General features: G+C 39.9%; 2 protein-coding genes across 6 annotated transcripts; both read left to right on the forward strand.

Annotated features, from left to right (window-relative positions):
* Positions 1-263: 263 nt before the first annotated feature.
* LOC117397997 (E3 ubiquitin-protein ligase TRIM47-like) lies at positions 264-9,814 on the forward strand. Of its 4 annotated transcripts, none has more exons than XM_059016900.1 (8): positions 264-395; positions 1,424-2,009; positions 2,965-3,060; positions 3,340-3,573; positions 5,105-5,258; positions 6,135-6,245; positions 6,884-6,904; positions 7,259-9,814. In XM_059016900.1, exons 2-8 carry the CDS (start codon positions 1,443-1,445, stop codon positions 7,774-7,776), a joined length of 1,701 nt encoding a protein of 566 aa, XP_058872883.1. In that variant the 5' UTR covers positions 264-395; positions 1,424-1,442; the 3' UTR covers positions 7,777-9,814. The 4 variants fall into 4 exon arrangements, with proteins under 4 accessions (XP_058872883.1, XP_058872885.1, XP_058872884.1 ...); XM_059016902.1 differs by having other exon boundaries at positions 267-440; positions 7,239-7,354; XM_059016901.1 differs by having other exon boundaries at positions 268-504.
* Positions 9,815-10,102: 288 nt separating this feature from the next.
* Positions 10,103-18,628, forward strand: si:dkey-30c15.13 (uncharacterized protein LOC558731 homolog). 2 transcript variants are annotated; one of them, XM_033996968.3, is made up of 7 exons: positions 10,103-10,184; positions 12,323-12,500; positions 13,587-13,697; positions 14,740-14,796; positions 15,403-15,513; positions 15,677-15,823; positions 17,453-18,628. In XM_033996968.3, exons 2-7 carry the CDS (start codon positions 12,339-12,341, stop codon positions 17,501-17,503), a joined length of 639 nt encoding a protein of 212 aa, XP_033852859.3. In that variant the 5' UTR covers positions 10,103-10,184; positions 12,323-12,338; the 3' UTR covers positions 17,504-18,628. The 2 variants fall into 2 exon arrangements, with proteins under 2 accessions (XP_033852859.3, XP_058872886.1); XM_059016903.1 differs by lacking the exon at positions 10,103-10,184 and adding an exon at positions 10,334-10,569.
* Positions 18,629-21,143: the final 2,515 nt, after the last annotated feature.

The raw sequence follows: 21,143 nt of genomic DNA on the forward strand, positions 1-21,143 counted from the left end.
GGTGCATGGTTTGCCAGTTCCGCTTCAAAATAGCGGAATTGGGCTTGCCCGTGCAGGCAGTACGTTTCTTCTTCGTCGTTTTTTAGGACATATTTTTGTGGTTTTGTTATTCCTGGTCCCTTATGTCAAAGTAAAAAAAAAACAAACAAACAAACAAAAAAAAAACTGCATTCATAAAAACTGTAGGCTCCCGGTCTCAGTGCACAGCGCAACTCTGCCTCTTTAAATGTTGACAAGCGTGAGCAGAAAAGGGGAGTGGCTAGGGGGGTGCGCTTCTTTTGGGCTTGATTAAAGAACGAGGTCGCTATTTTTCAGTCAGGAATCTGGCGACTGTCACCGGAAGTTTTGGAAACTTGGAACGTCGTATCAGGGGATCTGGAGCCAGATAAGCACAGGTCAATAAATTGCATTTCTTATACGCTATTTTATGATTGTTTCAGGTAAGAATGCAGCATATTGTTTGTTTAAGTGGGAGGTGTTACTATGGGAAATTTGAAGACACAAGTGAGTTCTGTTTTTCATTTAACGTGGGGCCAGTCCTGCACAACATGTGTGGCCTTGTTAATACAACATTTCTGTTTGATATCATTCAAGACTCGTATTAGGAAAGTTACTAAAGTATAATGCTGTCATTTGAGAGCTAAACTTAGACCTATTATATAGGTACCTGATACTGAAAGACGAACGCATGCCTTTGCCTCATCTAGAATTGATTGTTGTAATGCATTTTCTGTGGTATTCCAAAACGTAAAATTTCAATTTTATATATATATATATATATATATATATATATATATATATATATATATATATATATATTAGACTCTTTTAATTGTTCTATTTCTACAGACTAGTTTTTTTTTTTTTAATTAAAACCACATTTTGTATCTCGTTTTTAATTTCTGTTAAATTAAATCCTGTATTAGACTATACAATTGTGAGTTGTTGTTGTTGTAATCTGCTTAGGGAGAAAAGAAAGTCCAAGGTAAGAAAGTAACAATTTATTAAAATGCAATTTATGTGAAATGTACCCATTGCCGTGTAATACTGTTCCCTGTGAAACCTTTGCACTGCATTTAGAAACCTGCCACGTCTGGCGGTTTTTATACTACCAAACAATGATATAAGATGCAAATAATTCATCTTTTGTTAAATTAAGGGAACACAAAGCCACTTTTTCAGGAACAGCAGCTTGAAACCTGGTTCCAGGAGACCGGGAGACCTAGTTTGAGGTTTGCTGAATCAAACCCCAAGTCTCCCCTGGTGTGCCGTTCAGTCTAGTCTCCTGAAACCAAGTTCCAAGCCACAAAGAGGCTTAGTGTTCCCTCAGCTTTAAGGACATAGAACTTTGGACTGACCAGAATAATCTCTTTTGAGATGGAAAGTTGCCCAAGTTACCCACCCTTGTCATTTTATTTTTCAGCTGCTCCCAGCGTTTCATCATGGCCAGCAATCTCCATGAAGACCAGTTTACTTGTTCAATATGCCTGGATATATTCACCAAGCCAGTCTCTGCTCCATGTGGGCACAGCTTCTGCATGAGTTGTATCCAAAACTACTGGGATTTGTGGGACATCTCTAAATGCCCGCTTTGTGAGAAAGTGTTTCACGGAAGACCAGATCTCAGCATTAACAGAACCTTAGCCGAAATTACGGAGCAGTTCAGAAAGGACAGAGTGAGCAGCTCTGTAGACTGTGCTGCCCAGCCTGGAGATGTGCTGTGTGACGTCTGCATTGTGAGAAAGCTAACGGCTATCAAATCCTGCCTGGTCTGCCTGGCGTCGTACTGTGAGAAGCACATCAGGCCTCATTATGAAGGACATGCTTTTAAGAGGCACACACTCGTGAATCCAGTTGAAGACTTTGAAGGGCAAATTTGCAACGTGCACCAAAGACTCCTGGAAATGTATTGCAGAACTGACCAGCAGGCTGTCTGCTATTGCTGTGCGGGTCAAGAACACAGAGGTCATGAAATTGTTACTGTGGAGAGTGAACGAGCTAAACAAGAGGTAAGATTGACAATAAAGATCTAGGCAAAACTACAGAAGAGTTATGTTTTTTTTTCTGGACCATAATCTGCAAATGTAGCTCCTTCATGGTAAGTGAATTGTGCAGAACCATTTATATGAGTGTTGTGTGTGGAGGCCATGCACATTTTAGATGCTTGTATTATGCTCTTTTGCATAGTGGTTAAGGTGCTCGCTTGCAGCGTGCAGGGTTGCTGGATTGCTCCCAGCCTCTGCCCGGTTACATTTGCTGTAGAACATGGCTGTTTGTTTTTGTTTCAGCTCAGTTGTAGATCATAGCTGTTTATACTGAAGATGTCATTGTAAAAAAATACAAAAATACAATGCTGACATACAGGAGGCTGAGTGGTCCAGTGGTTAAAGAAACGGTCTTATAACCTGAAGGTCCCCAGTTCAAATCCCAGCTCAGCCACTGACTCACTGTGTGACCCTGAGCAAGTCGCTTCACCTCCTTGTGCTCCGTCTTTCAGATGAGACGTTGTTGTAAGTGACTCTGCAGCTGATGCATAGTTGACACACCTTAGACTCGTATGTTGTAGAGTGATTTGTGATGGTGGTCCACTATGAAAGGCGCTATATAAAAATTATTATTATTATTATTATTATTATTATTATTATTATTATATGCTTTACCATGCTTTAAATATGCTTTATTACACTTTGCTTTACTTTCACTATGGGAAACTTTGATAAGGGTTAGTTTACCATTACTTTATTTTTTTAAATTTTTTTTTAGTATGCTTTACAACACCTCTCTGGGCTTTACAATGCTGACCTATGCTTTGCCATGCTTTCACTATGCTTTATTACACTTTACTGGGCTTTTACTATGGAAAAAATGTTATAAGGGTACCACGCCTCTGACCTATGCTTTACCATGCTTTCACTGTGCTGTATTATGTTATGGTGTTCCTATAAGTGTTGTCTTTCGACACAGTGTCTGCAGGTGGAGACGCAGAGAGAAATCCAAAAGAGAACTCAAGAGAGACTGGAGAAGATGCTGGAGCTGACACAGACAGGGGAGCTGCTTGAAGTAAGGACTGTCTGGTCAAAAGTCCTCATCATTTTATAGCGTCCTCCCAATGTGCCATAGATCTGAAACCTTAATGCATAGGTCAAGTTGTAATGCTGGGCAGACTGGCGGGGTTCAGCCCCTCGGTTCTTATTGAGTTCTTAGTAGCTACTCAAAACTTTGTCAAGTCGGGTCTTAAAGGATCCCAGTGATTGTGCCTCAACAACATGACTAGGCATTCCATCCCCTCACCCCTCTATGTGGATATGTACATCTGTGTTTGTGTCCTCTCTCAATCAGAGCTCGGCACTCAGAGAGGCTGTGGAAAGCAAGGAGATTATTACCAAACTGATTCGCTCTATTGAGGGAATCCAGTCTGAGCTTATCGAGCAGTTGACAAAGGACCAGGAAGCGGCACTGAATCAGATTGAGGGCCTCAAGAAACAACTGGAGAAGGAACTCTGTGAGCTAAGCAGGAGAAACGAAGAACTGGAACAGCTTTCAAAGACTGATAATCACATCCGTTTTCTACAGGTAACCTTCTGTTGTGGACTGGCTCGCTATAAAGCCAACAGCTACGGCCAAACGTTTTGCATCACCTTGTAGAGGTATTTAAAAAATGGACCAAACTTTCAATGTTATTTGCAGCTGTAAATTCAATCACCTGTAACTATAAACTACTAAAAGAAACTTAAAATTCAGTGACAAACGTTTTGCCAATGTCTTCAATGTGTTTATTTAACCAGGATAGACACAGCAGCGAGCACATTTATTACAACACCTCCATTGCTTCTGTAGTTATGATTTGTTGTGCATATGAAATCGCACCACTGGAACTGAAAACCTTGGGTAATTGTCAAAAAAGGGAAGTTAGTGATTGTCTAATTTAACTGATGACTTCAATAGGCCACACATGCAATTGGTTTAAAATAGTCAGAAAAAAGGAACACATCCACACATGGTAAAATGCATGAGGCTTTTTAGAAGTTGTTTAAGATGCCTAATTGAAGAACAAAGTGGTCTAACATGAGTGGCTACATCACTGATTAATGACTGAAAATTGGAATTCTCACATCCAGAGGTTTTCATGCAGGTGGGTATATAAAGGTGTGGCAAAGTGGTTAACAATGTGCAGGTGCAGGAATGCAGCGGTGATCAATAAACAGACAGACAGCAATAATCCAGGTGCAATGATATTTTAATTGTATTCCAGTTGTCTGATGATGCAAAGACAGTAAATAATAATAATGAGAACAGGCAATACAGAGGTGTGTATTGCTGTGATTTAATTCACGGGTTGGTCTCGAAATAATAGTCCCGATCTTAAACACCCACAGGTAACACAAAACACAAACACAAGTCCACAGTGAGTGCTATAGCGCTCGTGGTGCAACTACAGTTTATTCGTGAACAATTAGTGCAGTGATGTCCGGGTTTAGTGCAGGCCTTTGGCGACAGCTCCGGATCGTGTTCAGCCGTCTAATAGCAACAAACAAAGTGATTCCTTAGACACGACAAAACAAACAAAACACTCACAATTACAATACACGTTCTCCTTCCGGTTCAGCTTTTAACCATACAAAGGAACAGATCACTTCGCTACATCCCCTTTTGCACCGTCACACATGACTCCTTGGTTAACGAGCGCAACAGCTCCTCCAGTCCGCAGCTGCCACATCACTTTGCTTCCGGGTCGATGATTTAGTGTATCCTAGCTCCACCGCCTTTCTAGATGTCTGACTTCCTCCTAACCCTGGGAATTAATTGTCTGGCCATCCAGTTCAGGGCACTCTGTTCCCTTTACACAGCGCCCTCACAGGTCGGGAGGGAGATTTATCACCAAGAATCATTCTGTCTGTCAGAAAAGGTTATAAATGACACATCTTAAGGTGTTCTGATACATTTGCACACTATTGCATATCACTGGGGGATGTGGACTCCCCAATTGATAAAGTGCATTTAGGTCATGCTAGTCCAATTTTCATTTTGTTTTCACAGTTTCAGTAGGAATGTTGCTGGCATGGATGATGTTTTGCTTCCTGTAACTTCTCTGCCTCTCTTGTAGAATTTGAAGTCTCTGTGTGTCCTTCCTAATGCTGCTGCCTTGCCCAGTGTTCAGATAGACTTCTCTTTAGAGAATGTGAGGGAAACTTTCTCAGCGCTTAAAGGAAATCTTGAGCGATCGTGGAAGGGAGAGACAGTGAGGAGATCTAAGATGGGTGAGTGTGAAACCTATTGTCTTCAGTTGCTAAGCCTAAGCTTAGTGCTGACAGTCTATAGGCCCTTTAACATCTCAGTCTTTTCAAAGAGTTTATCTTTATACAGAAACACAGTTTTCTTTTGGTTCTTTTCACGGTGGGAAAAATTAAACGTGATTTTAATTCAGAGGCTGAAGCATGGGAAATCTGAACAGCAGTTCAAAATCAATTTCTTTTAACGTGTCTTTTACCCTGCCAATCTAGTAGCCTGCCATCAACTCCACCCACAGTGAAGCTAAAATGTATCCCATGACTCCATGGAACTGTGGGCAACAACCTCTCTCGGGGAAACCCATGGTCCAAGTGCCCTATGGATTCAGGAATACACAAACACTCCATTACAGCGTATATAAAAGAATTCACCACCTACCATACTAAATAAAAGCAGATGTATTATATCTGTTTATTTTGTGAGGGCGTGAATTCCTGTTCAGTCATTGGTTTCGCCTCTCATTATTTACAGTTTTTATTGGTTGCCGTGTCTACCAAATTTGATTGACAGATGACTTTTACCAGTCCTAAACAAGCAAGACTAATTAGGAATTTAGCTATGCTTTTTAAAATGGGGGGGGGGGGGGGGGGGAAATGAGAGGAGATGCTGTCAGTGATTAACTTCATGAAACGATGTACACAAGTGAATCACTTTGACAATTATAGTCAGACATAAATGTCGGTGCAAATGAAATCAATGTAAAAAAAATATAACGCTTAGCAGTGGTGTAGTGCAATGTTTAGCAGCGAGGGGTTGCTGTTATCTTTGTGAGGTTTATAATATCAGGAACGTTTGTACATAAGACATGTTCTGATCAAATGTAAATTTCATGTCTTTATTTTCAGCGCCAGTCTCTCGGAAGATATTTCATGAGAAAGCATCTTCCATCAGAAGCTGTTCCCTGGCCTTTGCAGTTCAGTTTCTAATACCTGTCATCATAGGTGTGATTGTTCACTGTGAGTATCGCTTATTTCTGTAGTCAAAGAGTACCAATAGACAACTGATGAATCGCTGTGAGGGGTCCTTGGCAGGTCATCCATCAGCGGGAGGTTCAACTGCTTCAGATAAATGACTTCAAATAAATTACTGTATCGCATTTACCTTAATGTATGCAGGACAGTTTCAACAGTCTTGTGATATTCAATGCATTCACATCTCTAAAATGTTCCGTTGTTATATATAGGGGAGCAGTGTGGAGTAGAAGTTAGGGCTCTGGACTCTTGACTGGAGGGTCGTGGGTTCAGTCCCAGGTGGGGGACACTCCAGTAAAAACCCAACTGTATAAATGGGTAATTGTATGTAAAAAAATAATGTGAGAACAATTGTAAGTTGCCCTGGATAAGGGTGTCTGCTAATAAATAAATAATAATAATAAATAATATATAACAATACATCAAATTACCCGTCTTATTAAAAAAACAGTTTCATTTTATACATTTAATATTTTGTTATGATAAATAGCACCATGGCACATTTGCCTTATTGTTTTGGTTTACTGTTTTCCCACAAAGCAATGTAGCTGACTGACTTCATAACCGCCGCCAACAAATTCTGCTGACTAACTTTGTTTTGTTTCTTTTTTTTTTTCTTTCAGTTTACAGAAGCTCCAAGACAAGTAAATATTTATATTTCTAAACCCTCAGAACATCCTAAGCCAAACAGGTTGCTCTGTTCACTCACATTATAATGCTTCTAACTGTATTTAGATGGTTTTATTACACCAATTAAAGGTAAATTAATAGTATATATAGTGGATGGCCTCCTCCTGTTTTAAAAATAATGCTGCAGTTTTGCACATTTACCCACTAGGCTGTTGTTTAATTATTACATTATTAAAACTCATTAATTCTGAATTAGCTGTTGCACTAGTCTTTGGACCAGTTCTATTTATGATACCAAAAAAAATGTATTCTTTTGTCTCTTTGCTCATTCCTATATTTTCTTGATAGTTTGTACCTCTTGTCCATAGCTGATGTCACTCTGGACTCCCGTACTGCGTCCTCCCAACTCATTCTGTCTGAAGATGGAAAACAAGTCCGATGGGAAGAATCTGATCGCCCCAAAAATACACGTGGGTTTGATACCCGGGCCTGTGTTCTGGGCAAGGAGGGGTTCACCTCAGGGAGACATTACTGGGATGTGGAACTGAATGGGAATAGTCTGTGGAGATTAGGAGTCACCACACAGTCTGCCCAGAGAAAGAGGTGGTTCAGCATAAACCCACAGAGTGGTTACTGGACTTTGGTGCTGTGGTATGGAAATCAGTTCAAGGCTCTTTCTAGCCCTGAGACCCTCATCCCACTATGTCTGAAACCCAATAAGATGAGGGTGTATGTGGATTACAAGCATGGGCAGATCTCCTTCTACAATCCAGAGACAGTATCTCTCATCTACACTTTCATTGACACCTTCACCGACCAACTATATCCTTTCTTCTGTACAGTGGACAATAGAGACCTTATCATTGTGTCCCCTGTCGTCACATGATGCAATCCAACAGAGAGACTAGAAACCACAAGGGTTTGTAATAACCTGAACAATGTAAAACGTAACCATGGCTTTGATCGCTTTAAAACAGCAGAATTAATTTTTTTGAAAGTTTATCCTTGCTGTAAAAATGTGTCCATTTTGATTGCTGACCATCTTTGGGCTTTTCGTTTTTATTAGGTACTACATTGTATTGGTAGTGTACTGTGTACACTTACAATATAATGACAATTGTTATGCAAATGTATTAATATGTTTTATTAAGAGTGGTTTAAAATTCATCTTGCTATCTCTTTAGCTTCAGTAACGTTTCTATTTACACGTCTCCCCAGTGACAGAGATACGTGTAAGTCGCCCTGGATAAGGGCGTCTGCTAAGAAATAAATAATAATAATAATAATAATGTTGGTTTTAACTACAGTATATCTGAGGATCGCTCATTATTATTATTATTATTATTATTATTATTATTATTATTTGTTTATTTAGCAGACGCCTTTATCCAAGGCGACTTACAGAGACTAGGGTGTGTGAACTATGCATCAGCTGCAGAGTCACTTACAACTACGTCTCACCCGAAAGACGGAGCACAAGGAGGTTAAGTGACTTGCTCAGGGTTACACAGTGAGTCAGTGGCTGAGGTGGGATTTGAACCGGGGACCTCCTGGTTACAAGCCCCTTTTCTTTAACCACACAGCCTCATTCAGTTGTGCTGAAACTTGTTATGGGCATTCATTCATTCATAATTTACTCCACATACTTTGGATGTAGCTTGCGGTGATATGCTTTATCACAATTCTGAAACCTGATAGGCTATTGAAGGCTATGTCATAGAAACTGCTTGCCTGAATCTGAAGCTTAAGCATTTATTATGATGTATTGTACATGCTGTGGATGTAGGTCATGAGGACTTACATATTAATTATATTGATAAATGTAATGTGTTATTTGCATCCTTGAGAGGAATACCTGGTCATTATTGCTCTGTTCAACTTTCCATTGTGTTGCTAACGATTAAAAAAAAAAAAAAAAAAACTCCTCCCCCTCATCATTGTTTAGTGGAACTTTTTATTCTTAAAGGTTTAGTTGCTGAGGTTTTAAAATTAATTTGCTTACCTCTGCCATGTTCACAGCTCTAGTTCTGCTGAAAAAAAAAAGCATTGCATTTAGGAGTTTATTAATTTAATTTTTCTGTGTTTATTTATAGCTAGTTTCGAGTTTTATACAGATACCCCCAAATTTGTTTTTTTCTATACTGTATGAAAGTATTGTTTTCGCTTTCTTTCCAAAACTTTGGGCTGTTTTATTCTGTCTCAATATTTACAGTAACTCGACAGTACTTGTACCTTCTTTCCTTTGCTGTCTTCCACAACGAAACCCTTATGGTCCCGGGCATATTCTTGTGGGGTTTTTTGTGTGTTTAGGCTTTTTTTTCGGGCGTGTAAGTCCTCCCTCTCAAACTGCAATATAGCTTTAAGTCCCGCGAGCAAGAACAGTCCTCTGTTTCTAATTGTAATCTCGTTATAAATCTTGCAGGCTTGTACAATCCTCCCTGTCTGTGAAGACTCCAATAGCAGCAGGGCAGCAGTGTGGAGTAGTGGTTAGGGCTCTGGACTCTTGACCGGAGGGTCGTGGGTTCAATCCCAGGTGGGGGGGACACTGCTGCTGTACCCTTGAGCAAGGTACTTTACCTAGATTGCTCCAGTAAAAACCCAACTGTATAAATGGGTAATTGTATGTAAAAATAATGTGATATCTTGTAACAATTGTAATTGTAAAAATAATGTGATATCTTGTAACAACTGAGAAACCATTTCCAGTGTTTATTGGATATACGCGGATTACATTTTTTTGGTGTCGGTGGTGTTTATCAGTTAAATCAGAAGCCCTAATTATTATTTATTTTATAGCTGTATTTTTTTTTTATTTTACACCAGTCTGTGTTATTACCCACCTGATACCATTATTGATACCTGCCTGTGCCTTTGTCTGTGTGCTACAACAAAAAATAATAAATTCTGCAAATAATTTCTAAAAATGACATTTAAATTGGGACCAAACTGGTTTCATTTCCCTCAAGCAGATTTGGGGAACATAGGTCAATCGATTACTTGTGCAAGGAATACATTTATTAAGTCATAAGAATTGAGTAAATAAGCCTCACTGAATTTAAAGCCTTGCTCAGCACACCTTTATTGAAGGGTGTAAAGGTGAATTGTCTTCCGCATGCCAGCTAAATCTTTATATGGCTGAAAGCAAAAAGCTTTTCAGTGGCTATCAGGAAATATTACATCACTAACTATTTGGAGGTTGAACTTTGGCCCTGTGTTGCTTCTGAAATCTGTGCTGTGGTGTTTGTTTCAGAGTAGAAACTTATTTTTTTCAGTGAACCCTGGAAAAGGTTGCAGGTGAGTGTCTGTATGTGTTTTAAGCCTTCATTTCCTGGGTCCCTAGGGCAGTGTTCGGGGTTCTGACTGTGGTTTGTAGTTTTATACTTCTGACTGATCATAGTTTTCAAAGCTTTTGTTTTAATCTGTTTATAAACGCCTCTTTGTCAGTGCTCTTGTGTAATTTCTATACTGTGAAAAATAGAACAGAAACCTGGACCACAGGACAAAGTATGAAATTGAGGGGAGACAGAAAGTACAGTAGGTGATATTCTTTCACACACTGAGTGGTGGGGGGTATTGCAATGGTTGTCAAGTCCTTCTCTGATGCTGCTGTGGAATCAGTTTGTTATTAGGAACTGAGACGTGCTGATGGGTCGAATTCCTTTGTGAGGTGTTTATACTTGTAAGTATTTATACAGCCTGCTATATCAAATTAGTACTGTTTTGAAAGTCTGCTGGTGATAAATTATCAAAATAGTATTTTTAACAATGTACCTTTAACAGGGTGATGTGTTACATGTGTGGGTCATCACTGAATAATACTGAGACAGACACAGAGCATTGGTGTTGACACGACGCAGATTTATTTACAACACAAGCGCTAACGCTAGGGTACCAGCAATTACTAACGAAAACAAAACAAAGCTAAAAAAAAAAAAGTTTGCCACACAAAATGCCGAGCGCTAGTCCCACTAACAGGAACGTCCCGCTCCAGGAAACTGCTACTCCACGTAACCCTCTCGCACTGTTTGGGATCCACATCCCCTAAGCTGACCTACTTCTGTTTCTTCCAAAGTCCCGCCTCCCAGCGACTCCAGGCCGTTCCGACGGTCCTGGCCGGCCAATCGCCTTCACAGGCAGCGTCTTGCTGTTGATGGGTAGTTCCTGCAGAGCGGACGCTCTTCTCCTTGATGTAGGCGCACACACACGCTTCAACTTGGCGCCCGTCTGTGTAGCAACGGCCTTGCAATCGCCTTGAACTGTGGCGCAGACGCTTAACTCCACGCAGTATCCCCGGGCACGTCCCCCCCAGCCAATCCAGACCTCGTGGTCCGCTCAGCGCTGGTGAGCCTCACTGCCCAATCAGTTTGCTGCCCAATCAGTTTTTCTCAGCTGCACACACTTGCGCAGGAACCAGGTAGAGGGCTCCCTGTCACCATGCCCCATATCTAATCACACCTGTATTTATAACCATGGTTACCTGCTTTATATTTTGCACAAAGGAAATTCTTAACAAACTTAGACGGCAGATCTGCGTAGCCAAAACGATTGACTTGTTAGCGAAACAGTAGCTCATGAATTCAGCTACACTAATTGATTAGATTTACATTACCTGCAATCGCTGATTTTGAACATAAATCAATGATTTTATGCATCCAATCAAAGCAGGAGTATTTTTTAATCAACAAAATGTGTTTATAAACTAGCAAAGCTTAACTTCCGCGGTAAAAAGAACACTAAACATTATTTTACAATGTATTGTTACCTGTTAAGTCTACTATTGCCCACATACCTTTTTGACTTGCTGAACAATGGATGTAATTGATAACTGTGTAAAAGTGCGCTGTGACGTGTTTGCTATTACTCTCACACAAGCACCGTCTCTCCTGTGTGTGTGGATGAGTGTGGGTGGGTCATGTGACTAGTGCGGACCCAATGAGAAACTATCATCATCTATGGTTGCTAAGGAATAAAATATATATTTTTTAATCTGCTGGCACCAGGATTTAATGTTGTGGGCGCTAGAATCTAGCACCACAGCGCCACATTTGCACACCTGTGTATTGATTTTTGTACAGTAACTATAACACTTCCTGTTTGAACGAGCGTGAACCAAAGTCAGAGAGCATCTCCAAACCAGTTTAGCTGCGCTATGACAAAATGCACCGTTCTCTGTAAAGCTTCGCCTTTAACTCCACAGCGCTCCCTGCTGTTTTGTTTAATGCATTTCCGGCTCTCTTTTGCCACCTGGTGGCAGGAGTTATGACGTGCAGCTGATTCAATGGTGGTCAGAAAAAAACAGGATTGCATGCTGCGTTATCGTACTGCGACAGTCTCGCGACAGGGAAATAGCTGGCTTTGAACACTGCATGTGTGCTTTCCCTTTTTCTTTTCGAGCGGAAACTACAGCACAGTATATTCACTGTTTCTTTCAGGCTCCCTATCGTACATATGAACTTCCACGGTTTCCAGGAGGGTTTACATAAGGTTGGGGTCATGGAGAGTCCAGACACACGGGAAGTGGACACAGAATCCATCGCCACGGAGGCGAGGGAAGCCAGGATCACCCGATGGTTTGGTACAGTTGTCAACACAAGGCTTCTCGTGACTGGGGTAAGGGGAGCCACATACTGCACTCATCCGACTGTACAAAATGTTCACAAAGCAACAACAGAACAGACAACAGTTATAAATTGATGACCATGCCACATATATCGACAGTATGTTGAAGTAGTATAAGATAAGAAATGGCCATTAGGTGTTTAATCGCAATGTAATAAGCCGTTCTTGAAATGCATGGAAACCTGTAAGCGTGACTGTGATAGGGGGTTGTGGGTAATCCACTTATAAACAGGGAGAGACAGAAATGTAGTGAGAACACCGGTCAGCACTCGGGATATGACAATTGGTAACACTTTCCTTGAAGTGTCTCTACTTACTGTGTATTTACATAGTAGTTACTCAGTAAATACACGTGCACTTACACATAAATACAATGTTAGTATGTGTAGTTACAGTGTACTCAATGTGTCATTTTTTGCATGATATAACCCTAACCCTAACTCTATCCCTAACCTTGACTTCTCTGATACAATTGTGTACTTACATATACCGTGCAAAAAGATTTATAGCAGTTACTCAGTAAATACATGCATATTTACATATAATTACAATGGTATTATGTATAGTTTCAATGTACTTCATGTGTAAATTGTTTTGCATGAAAAAAGAAACAAGGACCAGGGCCACAAATTGAGATTAGATAAAGGGGCGTTCAGAACAGAAAATAGGAGGCACTTTTTTACACAGAGAATTGTGAGGGTCTGGAACCAACTCCCCAGTAATGTTGTTGAAGCTGACACCCTGGGATCCTTCAAGAAGCTGCTTGATGAGATTCTGGGATCAATAAGCTACTAACAACCAAACGAGCAAGATGGGCTGAATGGCCTCCTCTCGTTTGTAAACTTTCTTATGTTCTTATATGTAAAGTACGCAATTGCATCAGAAAAGGGTTAGGGTTATAATGCACAAAACGATTTACACATGAAGTACATTGTAACTATGCATAATAACATTGTCATTATGTGTAAGTGCACATGTATTTACTAAGTAACTACTCTGTAAATACACAGTAATTAGAGACGCTTCATGGAAAGTCATATTGTGTAGGTCTGTGACGCTTCTTTCTCTCTCTGGCAGGTCATTCAGATCTTCAGTGCTGTCACCATTATTCCTACAACTCTGTGCTTTATCTGCATGGATTTTGGATGTGCGGTTTCCATGACAACCCCCATGTGGGCTGCCATTTCTGTAAATATGACATTATTTGTGATTTTTTTTTTTTTTTGTATGCTCATGTGACATGTTATGGAGAAATAATAATAATAATAATAATAATAAATACCCCCACAAATATTGTCTATTTTGTTCATGCTTTTGTATACATTATTATTATTTATTTCTTAGCAGACGCCCTTATCCAGGGTGACTTACAATTGTTACAAGATATCACATTATTTTTACATACAATTCCCCATTTATACAGTTGGGTTTTTACTGGAGCAATCTAGGTAAAGTACCTTGCTCAAGGGTACAGCAGTAGTGTCCCCCACCTGGGATTGAACCCACGACCCACCGGTCAAGAGTCCAGAGCCCTAACCACTACTCCACATTGTTTTTCTCAGTTATACTAGTATACCATCAATATATAGCATATCTGTATGTATTTGTGTTAAATATGTTTTATGTACACATTCATTGCAAAAAAAAAAAAAAAAATGCTAGGGTAACGTTAAGTTTGCGACACAAAACCACACAACGAGGGAAGCTGGGGTTCAGTTTTGACACTGCAGCATGTTCTACCTGTTTATCTTTTCATTGTTAACATCCTGACAATTTTTCACACTTATAAGTTTAAAGCCTGTTTCAAAGCTCTTTTCAAAATGTCTGCTCTAGTGCATTATAGGACAGATCTCAAACCCCAGGGCACTAGAGCGGCCATTTTGAAAACAGCTTTGAAACAGACTTTAAAGTTATAAGTGTAAAAAGTCGTCAGGATGTTATCAATGAAAAGATAAATTACAGGTAAGGCGCTATATTTAAAGTGTTACAGAACCCCCCCAGTGTTTACAAGAAACAAATTAATGTACCTTTGTCTGTTGTTAACATATTCCTGATTGTTATAATATTTTATAATCAACTAGGGAGTTGATTAAAAATTCAAGAGTCTGTTTAAAAATATAACGCTGGGATACAGAGAACACAGCAACGGTAACATGATATTATTCTTGTAAACTCTGCAGGATGTTTCTGTAAGACTTTAATACTACTTGTGGGTGTTTTTTTGTTGCAGTATTTGGTGTCCGGGAGCCTTGCTGTCGAAGTGCAGAGAAGACCAAAGAAAGCCAAAGTAAGCGTCCTCTGTCTGTCTATATATCAGGACTTGGGCATATAAAAGGGCTCTGGTGCCTTTCTGGGTAGGCCGCAAAACCAAAAGCAACCCAACAAAAATCTCTTGAGCAAAAACGCAACGAATGAACCGTCTAAAAATGTTAAATACAGTACAGTATGGTTCATTTGTCAGAAACATGTGCCTTATTTTAAGTGTCCATTTGCTTTACACGTTAAAACATTTGTAGTTAAAACAACAACAAACAAACAAAAAAACGAAACACTAAGTGCGGTACAGAAACCAAGACCGGAGGACACAGCTGGAAATTAATTGGAGATAGGGTTAGGACAGAGGGAAGGAGACACTTCTTCACACAGAGAGGGCTGAGGGGATGGAATGGGCTCCCTAGTCGTGTTGTTGAGGCACAATCACTGGGATCCTTTAAGACCCGACTTGACAAAGTTCTGAGATCAATCAGCTGCTTGGAACCGGACGAACACTGATGGACCAAACAGTGTTCTGATAATTGTTGCCAGCCCACTCCAATGCTGTGTCATTGTCTGCAAGCCTTACAGTTTTGCATTACATCTCTAATCTAACCCTGGCCTCTCATTCTCTCTGCAGGTCACAGCTCTCATGGTGCTCAATATGTTCAGTCTGCTGCTCGGGCTGTGTGCAATGATCACATATGGACTGCAGATGGCGATAGAGCCCAAGTTATTGACATGGGAACAGGTGAATGATATAACTGTCACACTAGGACAGCAAGGTTAGCGTCTTGGAGGGATAGTGGCATAAATCTACCCAAAAGTAAAGCAAAAAAGCAACACAAAACTGGTGTTATTATTATTTAAACATTTCAGCCCTTCTTACTGCACATGTTTGGTTTACCCTGCAGAAGATCGGTGTGTATGTTGCAAAAGGCACGGCTGTCTTCTTCACACTCCAGTGTCTCGTCGCCTCTGTGTACACACTGTTCCTGATCTGGAGGGGAGTGAACAAATATCCTTGGAACTACAGCGCCACCTACAGCCAACTCAGAGAGGTACAACTTGATTTGATATGGGAAAAGTATGAAGTATTATTATTATTTATTTCTTAGCAGACGCCCTTATCCAGGGCGACTTACAATTGTTACAAGATAACACATTATTTTTACATACAATTACCCATTTATACAGTTGAGTTTTTACTGGAGCAATCAAGGTAAAGTACCTTGGTCAAGGGTACAGCAGCAGCGTCCCCCACCTGGGATTGAACCCACGACCCTCTGGTCAAGAGTTCAAAGCCCTAACCACTACTCCACACTGCTACTCCAGTATGCATTGTGTGCCTGAAAATATACTCTGTAAAAAAAGATTATTACACAGCAAATGTTAAAAGATCAAGCATAACTTTTTCATATATAGATACAATTTGGGGATCTTGCATAGATTCAAAACCAGTGGATAGAATGACCAAGCGAATCTGTTTCAAATTACACAGCAAGGTTCAGTGATCAAAGGAAGATTCAGGTGTTTTATTTTGGTTTAAACATTTTTTTTTTCCATATGTTCTACTTGCACGGGGGCGCATATGTTATGCAGCGCTCCCGATTCATGGAATAACTCCAGTACTCTCTGGGCGTTCACGGCGCGTCTTCTAGAGATACAGTTGTGTGCAAATGCTTCTGTGGTTTGGATTCGTTGTGCATGTGAAATCAAACCACTGGAACTGAAAAGCTTGGGAAATTGTAAAAATAGGCAAGTTAGTGAGTGCCTGATTTAATTGACTTTAATAGGCCACACATGCAATTCATTTAAAGTAGTCAGAGAAAAGGAACACAGAGCCACAAATGGTAAAATGCAGGAGACTTTTTAAAAGTTGTTTAAGATGTCTGATTTAAAGCAGAAAGTGGTCAAACGTTTTCAGACAAGTGCCTATTGCTTCTATATCAATTACTGACCGAAAATTGAAATTCTCACACCCAGAGGTTTTCATGCAGGTAGGTCTATAAAGGATACCTGTGACTAATCTTCTATTATCCAAAACAGTCCTTCGTTTGTAGTCTCTTGCATGAGGTAGTTGGATAGGGAACAATAAATAAAGAGATGGACTTCTTTTTATCATCCTGACACTTACCACTAGTAGTCACTAATTAAATGCGTCCATAGGCAGTGGCAGACAAAAAGTATTGGCACCCTGCACTTAGCCAATGGTTAGGGCTCTGGACTCTTGACTGGAAGGTCGTGGGTTCACCCAGGTGGGGGATATTGCTGCTGTACCCTTGAACAAGGTTCTTTGCCTGGATTGCTCCAGTAAAAACCCAACTGTATAAATGGGTAATTGTATGTAAAAAAAATAATGTAATTGTATGTAAAAATAATGTGGTATCTTGTAACAATTGTAAGTCACCCTGGATAAGGGCGTCTGCTAAGAAATAAATAATAAGAAGAAGATCATTCAAGAAAACATTAAATACAAGAATCTAGTGAACATTAGCCACAAATTAATAGGACAAAGACCAAAATACGCAATTTCTGGTAGTTTTACAAACAATCCTTTATTTATATATATATATAAGCAATTGTCCTATGTGTTTTGGGTACGTTCCTTCAACGGGAACTAGTTGAAATAGTTGAGTCAAGAGAGGATATGAGTTTGGTTTGGTTTCGTTCTTCATTCTGTCTTGCAGGAAGTGTCATATGATGGCGGTGCAAGAAGGTCCAGTGAGGAAAGCAAATGAATCATAATGTTTACTTCTGTTGTCTTTATTTATGTCATGTGTCCTGAATAAAAGATTTTAGATAACAAAAAAGATGTTTCCATCGTCGACTGAGCTTGGAGAGGGAGGGTTAGGTATTTGAGACCAAAACAGCTAAAAAGGGAAATAGAAAACCATAGTGATGCTTCACATTGTGTCTCTAATTACTATGTATTTACAACAGTAGTTACTTAGTAAATGCATATGTACTTACACATCATTACAATGTTGTTGTGTATAGTTACAGTGCACTTCATGTGTAAATCTTTTTGCACAATATAGGTAGGTACACAATTGTATCAGAAAAGGGTTAGGCTTAGGGTTTTATCATGGAAAAACTATGCCTAATAACATTGTAATGATGCATAAGTGCACATGTATTTACTAAGTAACTACTCTGTAAAAATTAGACACATTTAATGGAAAGTGTTACCAAAACCATGTGCCAGTTGCCAGGGGTAACCGTGCCACAAGAAAATGATCAAAAGGGAGTCTGCTGTTTCAAAGATAAATTAAAGATCCACTATCATAGTTTAAACTTCACGATGTTTTACATGCATTCCTTTTCAATTCTAAACCATGCTACCATACTGCTTTCCCATTTCAGAAAGACCTCCTTCCTGCTTTAAAATGATGTTTTAATGGTGTCTGAAATACAAAAGCTGTTGTGGCAGGGTATAAGGTGTGTGTGTATGGGGGGGGGGTGTATTAGGTAGCAGGGAGGGGGTTAAATTGCTCCCTGCAGAAACATGTGGGAATGTGGCTGGAGCTGTAAATGGAATAAGTGATGATTAATGAGGCTCCTGTCACAGGTGTATAAAAAGGATAATCCTGGGTGTTCATGTGGGTATTAATGTTGGTGATGGTGATGGAGGTGAGCTGTGCTGTGCTGTGCTGTGCTATCCAAGCTGTGCTGTGCTGTGCTGTCCAAGCTGTGCTGTGCTGTCCAGACTGTGCTGTGCTGTGCTGTCCAAGCTGTGCTGTGCTGTCCAGGCCGTGCTGTGCTCGACCTAAAACCACCGTATTTAAAGAATATGTACTGTTTTGTTTAAATGTTTTATTTATTGTTTTATTATTTATATTAAACGTGCATATTAGCCCTTGAAACCTGCAGCTTTCTGTGCTCTGAGTCTCTCTCCCTGCCAGTAACAGTGTGGTCGTCACACATGTCTGAAACTGATAGGTCATTGAGTTCATGCATCCCATGACACTACTTATGACAGGCAGACCGTATCCTAGCAACCTGAGCCGCTACTGTTTGTAAACTCATTGGAACTGTAGAGTAAGAACAATCGTTGCCTCATTGACGTTTATCATGGCACGCCGGCTACTACCTGACCTAAAGAATATAGAAGATGTTTACAGACTCCAAACCAAGATCTGGGTGCCCAGACAGGACCCAAATAAGAAACTGCAGTACCCCCAGGATATGTTCCCTGAATAGGACTCCCGTGGTACTGGAGTGTAGTTATAATTGGGTTACACACCCAAAAACAGACAGTAACACTTAACATTGTGTCTTTCATTACTGTAGTTACTTAGTAAACACATGTGTACTTATACATCATTACAATGTTATTATGTACAGTTACAATGTACTTAATGTGTAAAACATTTGCACAATATATGTAAGAGCACAATTGGTTCAGGATTAGGAGGGTTAGGATTAGTTTTAGAGTTAGGGTTATGTCGTGCAAAAAGATTTACACATTAAGTCCATTTTAACTATGCATAATAACATTGTAATGATGTGCAAGAACAAATGTATTTACTAAGTAACTACTATGTAAATACACAGTAATGGAAAGTGTCACCAAACAGACTTATTAACTTAAAACCAAAGTGTGAATTATTTCCAAATGATTGTATTTTGGTTGGTTTAAAGTGGGCGTGACTTTTACTCAGGCATGATGAAGGGCAGTCTTTGGGGTCCTCATGGCAGCAAGTGCATCGTCAAGATGGCGAAGATGGGCGTGAAGAAAAGGGAGAGGGCGATTAGCCAGAATAATCTCTTGATCACATGACATAGCGTGTGATAAACCCAGCTGACATCAGGGATTTGTTTCAAAGTGGAGAGGAAATTCTCCTGGGGAAAGAAAAAAACAAAACAAGTTGTTCGGATTCCATTTCCTTTTCTTGGTTCTCGGATGTAACAAGAAAATCAGTTGCCAGGTGAATGCGGGTTCTATAATTGTTGGTATGTTTTTTTTTTTTAAAACGTACAATTTGAAAACCTAAAAATAACTAGTAGCAAACCTAATGCAGACCACCCAAGAGACCCGCATTTCGCTGGTCAGACCCAAAAATTGACATTAGAACCCGCAGACCCGTCACAGTCATCGACATCCGCAAAATCAAACTGACGTGTGAGATCACTGTGTGGGGGATGCGAAAAAGTGAAGCTTGTGATTCTCAACATATGATTGCATGTCCACTCCATTCATTGGGTTCTTAATTCAAGTGGCAAATTCTGTCATTTTAAATGAGCCAATATTGTCGTTGAAATGTCATTTTTATAATTTAGTTCAGATTAATCTTCTGAATATTATCTTCAGTATTATTGCATCTGAAATAAATTCAGCACCACTTTTATTTTAAAATCTGTAAAAAGAATAATACATTAGGTTTATATAGTTGGGTTTTCATTACGTTAGCGGAAACTACGGTGACCATAGGGCTCAGTGTTCAGCAGGACATTTCAAGCTTTTCAACTCGCCACCCAATGCATTCTGGTAAGCGTAGTCCTGCTTCTCTAAGGAAAGAATGGTACCCGAGACAGGTAAAATGTACCAGAATGCATTGGGTTGCAAGTTGAAAAGCTCGAACTGTCCCAAACTGTCCTGCTGAACACCGAGCCATATGGTCACCTTAGCTGAAATTAACAAAAAATATGCATGCCAACATAAAAATGGAATACAAAAATCAAATACAGGAATTTGGGTGTGTCAATGTGATCTATAGATATATATGTTACTGGTTTGAAAGGAGGTATAATTGCAGTGTACACTTTTCGGGGGGGGGGGGGGTGGTTGTACACAAAAAGGTTAAAAAATAAATATTTCATTAAGTTTTGAACAAAAAGTAAACCCCGGGCAGTACACTTTTTCAAGATATATGTTTTTACTTCTAGCTATGTATTATAATATTTACGGACAGACGGTGGGAGGTGGGGAGGTGACCGCCTCCCCCCCCCCCGCAGGTCCCAAAAATGAATGTTGGTGGGCCCCTCTTGACTGCCCGAACACATTGAAAAATACACCTCCACACACGCGCTTCAATACTGTTGCCAGTGCTATAACTGGCACGGGCCAATCTAATCAGCCCGAGTGTTGCTTATAGAACGTACAGGATGATGCGCAGAGTGGGCTAAGTAAGTGAGCTGCTCAGAGCAGTGAAACAACCCACTTCATGGCACACTCAGTTCCGCTCTCTCTGAGCAGCTCAGAGCTGCAGAGCGGATTTCATCGGTGATCAGCCGCTCAGTTAAAATACGTTTGTACATTTTTGATTAACCTCTAGCATTTTATTTTTTGCTTGCCAAACCTATTTAATATCAAATCTTATTTTTAATTCAATAGAGCCTTCTGATATAATATTGGCATTAATGTGTTCCTCCTTCCCT

This window comes from Acipenser ruthenus, chromosome 54 (assembly GCF_902713425.1).
Source record: "Acipenser ruthenus chromosome 54, fAciRut3.2 maternal haplotype, whole genome shotgun sequence".
NCBI classification, from domain to species: Eukaryota; Metazoa; Chordata; class Actinopteri; order Acipenseriformes; family Acipenseridae; genus Acipenser; species Acipenser ruthenus.

Coding starts and splice junctions, on each gene's coding strand:
- LOC117397997 (XM_059016900.1), top strand. CDS start 1,443: ATGGCCAGCAATCTCCATGAAGACCAGTTTACTTGTTCAATATGCCTG. Junction 3,574..5,104: donor ATCACATCCGTTTTCTACAG/GTAACCTTCTGT, acceptor CCTCTCTTGTAG/AATTTGAAGTCTCTGTGTGT. Junction 6,246..6,883: donor CATAGGTGTGATTGTTCACT/GTGAGTATCGCT, acceptor TTTTTCTTTCAG/TTTACAGAAGCTCCAAGACA.
- si:dkey-30c15.13 (XM_033996968.3), top strand. CDS start 12,339: ATGAACTTCCACGGTTTCCAGGAGGGTTTACATAAGGTTGGGGTCATG. Junction 14,797..15,402: donor GAAGACCAAAGAAAGCCAAA/GTAAGCGTCCTC, acceptor TTCTCTCTGCAG/GTCACAGCTCTCATGGTGCT. Junction 15,824..17,452: donor CCTACAGCCAACTCAGAGAG/GTACAACTTGAT, acceptor TCTGTCTTGCAG/GAAGTGTCATATGATGGCGG.